The sequence below is a fragment of the Bos grunniens genome, chromosome 26 (genome assembly GCF_055505025.1).
Source record: "Bos grunniens cultivar Pamir isolate PY7600 chromosome 26, Bosgru_T2T1.0, whole genome shotgun sequence".
Taxonomy (NCBI): Eukaryota; Metazoa; Chordata; class Mammalia; order Artiodactyla; family Bovidae; genus Bos; species Bos grunniens.
In genome coordinates, this window is record NC_141190.1 from 22,700,687 (window position 1) to 22,708,217 (window position 7,531).

At 42.9% G+C, this 7,531-nt stretch overlaps 1 protein-coding gene across 3 annotated transcripts in view; it reads right to left on the minus strand.

Annotated features, from left to right (window-relative positions):
* Positions 1–4,885, minus strand: part of OGA (O-GlcNAcase) — a 28,905-nt gene extending 24,020 nt beyond the window's left edge. For all 3 annotated transcript variants that reach the window (XR_015155235.1, XR_015155234.1, XM_086377362.1), the window contains exons 1-3: positions 4,259–4,885; positions 874–925; positions 345–442 (exon numbers count right to left, since the gene is read on the minus strand). Coding sequence is in view for 1 of the 3 variants with exons in the window: in XM_086377362.1 (XP_086233488.1) it covers positions 345–442; positions 874–925; positions 4,259–4,457 (349 nt within the window). In the remaining 2 variants the exon portion in view is untranslated. The remainder of the gene's footprint in view (positions 1–344; positions 443–873; positions 926–4,258) is intronic.
* Positions 4,886–7,531: the final 2,646 nt, after the last annotated feature.

Consider the following 7,531-nt stretch of genomic DNA (forward strand, 5'->3'; position numbering starts at 1 on the left):
TTTAAAACTTGCACCCAAGTACTTTAAAACTTGCACTTGCCTTGCCGAGGCCTAGCCTTGCTTCAGCACCTCTTTGTCCAATGGCCTACTGTTTACTGGCAGAAGTTAAAAAGTACCATTATGACCACAAAACAGGTGGAGTCAGACTGGCAAACCCATGAATCACACCATGGCTACACAGTTAGTGCTATTCTTTCAATCTGCACTAACACACACAGTTACTATATAAAAGAAAACTACCTACAAAGTGAAAGTGGAATATTTAATTCTTGTACAACTACATTTAAAATATACCTGTTTTCTTCACATACTCTACATTTACAGATTAAGAAGAAAAAGATTACCGGCTTCCTCCACTGAATACATCTCTCGCCAAAACATCCTATGTTTGTAGTCATCTTTTGGAGCATACAAATATGTATTTAATTCCCATTTCTGGAGCCTTAAGAGGAAAGAAAATTACATGTATATATATATAAACAGGCAACATGCCTAACCAATACACCTCAATTTTTTCCCTTTTTTCGGAGCAGCTCCATCTCTTAAAAAGCTAATATTCTGGGGCAGTAGCTTTTAACCTTTTTCAAGTCCAGTGGAGTTGTAAAAAAAATTAAATAAGCAATGTTAACATATCCAACAGTCTTAAATATAAATACAACAGCTCTGAGTGAAGCAAGTGAAGCCCAAAACCTTTCCAGCTTTCCCAGGAAAGTCTGAGAACCACTGGCCTAGGTGAAGAGGAAGAAGACCAAGGTTAAAACAACTTCTGCAACTGAGAAATCATCAAACTGTATTCGGCCTATTCAGTGGTAGTGTTTCCTCAAACAAAAGGAAATATTAATTAAGACTCTCCTTTATATAATAAAAAGTTACCTTCTAAAGAGTTCTTTTCTCTGTTCCATAACCCACGGTCTTCCATAAAATCCTAGATTCAAAGTAAGAATGAAATTGTAAGAATGTGGTAAACTGTGTACTGAGAAAAGCAGATTACAATACAAATGATGTCAATTTGTGAAAAATACAAAAATTTGAAGGATGTTTAGTAAAACATTAACATGTTTTGGGGTGATATTATATAGTGACTTTAATTCCCTTTTTGCTTAGGCAAATTTTCTGGTTTTTCTACCATGAACACTAATTACTTATGTGATAGTTATCTAAAAAGAGCTAAATGTCATCTCTTTTCACTGTCAAAAAAGACCAAATATATTTAAACCTAACTTTTTAGAAAGATTATCTCAGTCTTACAGTGAGAAGAGGGCAAGCCTAGTAACCCCAAGCTGCTATTAATAACAAGTACTATCTAGGAGGGGAGTTAAACCACTTTTAGAGGTAGAAAAGGTAGGGAAAAAAATCAGGAACAGAATTAGTAAAGAATCTGACTGACCCAATTTTATGATTTTGTTTCCCAAAATTACATTGTAAAAGAGACTCAAAAAGTGCCTTAAACTACACTCACAGCAAATTCAACATCGGAACTGGCCCAAACTGGAAACTCAAGCAATCTCAATTCCAGAGCAAATGTCTAAACAACTGAAAATTCAAGAATGTGACTCACTCCAGTACCCCATGTGGGGGCACAGTACTAGTAATTCAAGAAACAAACCTGCAGATGGATGATGTTCGTGATATAAGCACCAAACCGGTATTACAGCTTGCCTAACCTTTATTTTCCACCAGTCTCAATCTAATCATCTGCCAGAGATAAGGACAACCTCTCAAGAGTATTATGAAGATGGTTCAAATATTGTTTTGAACAGAAAATGCTCCTTACACACACAACTTAACAAACTCAAAACCAAAATTTCTGAACTGTAATAACCTCTACTCTAAACAGAATAGTTACTCTGCACAAAGATAATGAGACAGACCAAAAAATAAAAATGAAAAATTCATTAGGTACTAACGCATGAAACTGTAGCACTTAGAATCTGGACAATTTAATGGTTACTCTCTTACAAGTGATTTAAAATGTTAAGTGAATTTTACAAGTCTTTATAGCTTTCCTTCAACAGTTTGCATTATCATTACCTCTTAAAAGAGTAGGCATTAAACTTTCCTTTAGATCTGTCTCAGCATTAAAAAAAATTTTTTTTCAAGGGTCTAACATTTTAATCTTCAGAAACCCTAACTTTGCTCTTTGAGAGTAAGGTTCATGGTTTTAGTTAACTGGCACCACAAAGAGGAAGGAGGGCTGTTACACGAGTTAAAATCAACACAGATTCGTCCACAAAACCTGCATTATTCACATCATTAAAGTGAACCTTAAGAAGAACTGGGAACTTTGGTGACTGTCAGTGAAGTTCATCCTTGCTTAAAAAAAAAAACAACTCGTAAAAAAAAAAAAAAAAAAAAAACCCAAAACAAAACTAACACTCAGGGTAGACCTTTTTGGCAAAACTTTTGTTTCACTTTTATATATGTATATGTGTGTGTTGGTTTGTGGTGTAAAATGTACTTTTAAAATCAACAAATTTTGTGGGCCACTGTAGTTAAATACTTGCAAATAAAAGCACAAATTAACCTCATAAGTATGTAAATAAATAAAATCAACAAAGGTTTGTGAGGGAAAGAAAAACCAAACACCAAAAAAAAAAAAAAAAAAAAAATCAGGAGCTCAGTCACCAAGGAAATATTCTAGGGAATGGGAAGGAGAAAAGACAACAGGTAACAATTTTAAGTAGACTAGTTCCCTTTTAATACTATTCTGAAAAACAAATCAACTGATCTTAACCACAACTAACTTTTTCTGTAATTATTAAGAAGGTGTAATCCACAGGCAAGTTTCCTTCGACTCACTGTTAGTCTAGCTCTAAAATTTCTAATCGTCCAGCACTTCTCTCCCACCCTCCATCCCAAGATCTTAGGTCACAAAACACAGATTCTTTTCCTAGTATCTCCCTGCAGATAGATTCTAGTCTTATAAATACATCGATGGATAAGTCAAGCAAAGCAATCATGTTTTCATAAACATAGACTCCGGACTAACACATAGGTAATTTTTCCATTCTGTTTTCCCCAAAACTGTGCAACAGTTAACGTCACTGAACCGTTTCATTTCTAACCCTAGCTGCCAACTAGTCTTGTTTTCCCCTACAATTAAACTTTATGTAAAATACCATAATCACCACCCATCTTTCAAATGAATACTCCATATGTTCAGAAGTTCTCAACCAAGAGGACAATCCTCTTTTCTTTTTCCATGCCTTTCTGGTTTTTAATAAAGACCAGTATTTAACTGTTACTCCTATGCACACCATTACATGTAAAAGAAACTAATTAAGTATACAAGCTAGGAAACCCTGGGTCAGCCAAAATACTTTAGAAAGTTCGAATACATGCTATACTTCAGGTAAGAGCAATGATATTGATTTATACTTTCATAGAACGCACATCTGTGGAACATTTGTCCATTACATTCATAAACTGTGATACAATCTTCTACTCATTTTCTCCAACCACCAAAGAAAGTCCATCATTCCTAAATGGTAATGGGAAAGGAGGCGGTGAAAAGGAATTTTTAAACCTCTTTTGAAATAATTAAACTAAAAATTCCGTATCTCAAATACTATTAAAATCAAAGCTTCATCCCTCAAGGCAAGGCAGAGTAGTTAGCAAAGGGCAATTTTCCAGGCTGCAAAAGAAATTGGATTCAAAGGGTGGAAGTTGGGGACTGAATAAACAAAAGAAACAAACCAAAAAAAAAAAAAAAAAAAAAAACCACCTCTAGGCAAAAAGGAATTTGTAGAACTATAGGCCCACAGTGCTCCTCTTCACTCCAGGAATACAACTAGCACATCTGATGGGTAGTCTTCTTTCAAAAGGGTAGGGGCAGCAGTACTATACATGCCTTTCCGTATGTGAACCCAAACCACCTTAGGAAACAAGATCCCAAGGTACAAAGATGTAAAACTCAAGAGCCCAAGACCAGACTCCCTACACCGCCTCCACTGGAGCACGCCTGGCTCCAAGCCCAGCCGGGTGGGGTCAGGCACGTTAATAGCCAGAGGGGAATTCGACGCCGTTCCAGAACGCGAGAGAAGACTTGCCCACCCTCTCGCCTCTTCCCTCGTTCCAGCAGGGTCAAATTTCAGACCCACAGGAATAATCCCCTTTTAGAGCTTCCCCCACTTCCCCCCTGCCCGCCACCGCCACCGCCCAAGCTTCGCCGCCATCCGCCTAACCAGGAAAGAACAGATTACTATTGGGGTGGGGCGGGGGGAGGACACTCCTGCCCAGCCCGCGCCACAGTTCTCACCTTCCACCACGCCACATAGGAACCTCCGAGCCCCTCCTGCCGCCCCGGCGACCGCTGCTCCCCCGGCCCCGGTTGGGTTGTCTTCTCCCGGGGCTGGAGCTGCCTGCGGCTCCAACGATGCCCCCGCGGAGGCGGCAGGGTTGGAATTGAGCTCGCTCTCCCGCTCCTCCAGCGCCGCCTGGCTCTCCTTCTGCACCATCCTCCTGCCCCCGGCCGCCGCCACCTCTGCAGGTCCTCCTCGGCCTCCGTCCGTTGGGCCGCCGGCCCGGAGCCCTGGAGAGGGCCTCGGCTCCTAGCGCGCGCCCTTCCTGCTCCTTCCCTTCCCCCTCTGCCCTTCCCCCTCCCGCTCCGCAGGGACCCGAATGCCCGGATGAGAAGGGCGGCGGCACCGGCGCGAGCCCTTTGTCAGCCGCTGCCTCAGCCTAAGCTGGGGAATGCCGGAAGCCTAAAATCGAGTCCACGACGTATCGTTCTTTGGAGACAGATGGCCAAGGCTCTTTTTCTCCTTCTCAGCTTCTGTTGACCTTCCGATAATCCTAGTTCTCCCGCTGCCTCCTCCCGCTGCCCCTGGGTCTCCTCTGCTGCTGCCTCTACCGCCCGCTTCCTGTTTATCCGCACTGCGCCTGCGCCGGAGACCGGCTCAGACCGGTCCCTTCAGCCCGGCTCCCCCTCCTTCTTTTGAGCCAGTCTATTGAGCTTCATTCGGTAGGGGGGAGCAGAACAGAAAAGCCGCGAAAAGCGGAATGTAACGAAGGCAGTGGAATGTACCATTTATGCTCGCCACCCTCCAGAACGAGCCAGACTCCCAAGAACAGACCATTAACCAACCCGGAGAAGGGGAAAATGGGAGGAGGCTGGAGCGGGTTGGGGCAATAGGCATGTGGATAGGGCCGGCAGGCGGGAGTGGGTGAAAAAAAAAGAGGTGTTTACTCTCTTAATGCGCAGGCGCGGAAACCAAGCCTCTGGTTCTTAAAGAGCTGGGAAGAAACTGACCTACTTTCTATTGAGATTATTCTGACAGGTTGGTTCATTACATCAGCCTGACCCAGGCTCGGTTCTGTGAAGACAACACTCCAAGAAGCTCAGCTCACTCCTCTGCCCTGAAACATTTCCCCCTATCTCCAGCTTGGCCCCAACCCCCCTTTAAAATCTAAATCATTCCTTCTTTCAGCAGACACCTATTGAGCTTGCCTCCTGCTTGCCTCTTGGGCCACTATGAGCTCACAGCAAGGAGGTTCAGGCTAACGAATACACACACAATCCCCACATGATGTACCCAAGTGTTGTGGGAGCTCAGAGGAGGGATTGACTTCATCTTCCTTTGGGTAGAGGCGGCGGCCATGGCTTCACTTTCGAGCTGGGTCATAAAGGATAAATAGGAGTTAGCCAAATTGGGTTGGGGAGAGAGAAGAGAACACTCTAGGCAAGTGGAAGGGAGTACAAATGGAGGAAGGGGTGAAAAGGCCTGGCCTGTTTGGGAATGGGGAGTGTGAAGTGTGTATAAGGGAGAAGTGAGACTCTTTGAGCCTCAGCATAAATATCATTTCCTTGTGGGAAGCCTTCCCTGAGCCCTAGATGGGCCTGGGTCTCCTTGCTATTTGTTCTCAGGGCTCCCTTTGGTCCTGTCATAATGCACTTGGTAGTTGAGAAATCCGTGGTTACATAGGTGATTTAAATGTGAAATAAACATCTCCTTCTCATTCTGATTATTAACACTTAACATTGTCCGTCTTATACTTCAGTTTCATATTAGACTCCTCCAGGGGTAGACCAACTTGTAGCTCCACAGACTCTTACAGTCCCTCTTTTTAGTCCTGGAGTGTTAAGCTGGGGATTAGGTGCAAGTATTTTCTTAGGGGACTTCCTGTGATGACACTGGGGGGCCATCGCAGCTTCACTGGATATTGTGGTCCTTTGGGGATTTTGGAGCTGGCATTCCAGGTGACCCCAGCCCCCAGTCTCATGACACTTTCCTCTTTGCTTCACACTTTACACTGTGGCAACTGGTAGCAAGTCATCAGCCATAATTAAATCTACTCTCCATAGTCAACACTTCCTGACTCTGTGACCCAGGCAAGATACACCTTCCATATCTGTACTTGTCAAGCTTAAAGGGCAATTCTTGCCACACCCTTTCTCTCCATAACACACCTCTATCCCCCAGTGCCTACAGTAGGAATTCATAGCCTAGCAGTCCTGTGATAAACAGTTGAGGAATGGACAAGATAGGGTCCTGCTCTCACAGGGCTTACATTCTGGTTGGAGAAAGAGATTCAGTTATACACACAGGAACTCAGTTTGTGATAAGTTCTATGAAGGGAGGAAATCTAGTGATATGATGAAAAGTAACCACAGTAAGGAAGGTCTACTTCAGATGGAAGAAAAGTAATACAGTTAAGCAATGATAGTGATTTAGACTAAGGAACAGCAGTAGAGAGAGATGGTGAACCTTTGATGGTGGAATTGGTGATTTTTTTTTTTGGCTGTGCTGCATGGCTTGTGGAGATCTTAGTCCCCTAGAGATCCAGGGATTGAGCCTGGCCCTGGGCAGTGAAAGCACCAGAGTCCTAACCACTAGACTACCCAGGAATTCCCAGGATTGGTGATGAATTAAGGGAGAGTAGAGGGAGAGTGTGGAAGAAGAAAAGAAGACTCCTAAATTTTGACCTGAGCAACTAGGTAGATGATGTCATTTATTGAGATGGGGAAGACTAGGAAGGCGTGAGTCAAAATTCCATTTTGAACATGTTAAGTATGACCATTATAGATCCACGTGAATATGTGAAATAGGCAATTGAATATGTGGGTCTTGGAGCTCAGAGGAGAATTCTGGGGATAAAAACTTAGGAGTCTCCCTGCATATAGATAATGTTTAAAGCCATGGGATTGGATGTGTTATGGAAAAGAGGCTCCGGTCTGAGCTGTGGGGACCAATGTTTAATATTCCAAATGAGAAGGATGAGTTATCAAGGGAGGACTGAGAAGGGATGGCCAGAAAGGCAAAAGAAAAACAATAAAGAAGAGTGTTTTGAGATGGAGCAGCTAACAACATTCAGAATCTAATCAGTGGTCAGAAAAAAATGATCAGATCCCAACCTCCTGTCCTTTCTTTTTTTTTTTTTCCCTGGTTCCCATTTGTCTGCCCTAGCTCTGGGGTACTTCTCAGTTCCTAGAAATTCTCAGCTCCAGACTTCAACTTCCCTCAAGCTTGAATGTACCCTAAAATATAGAGACCGTCTCCATGTTTAAGCCAATTATATACATACACCTACC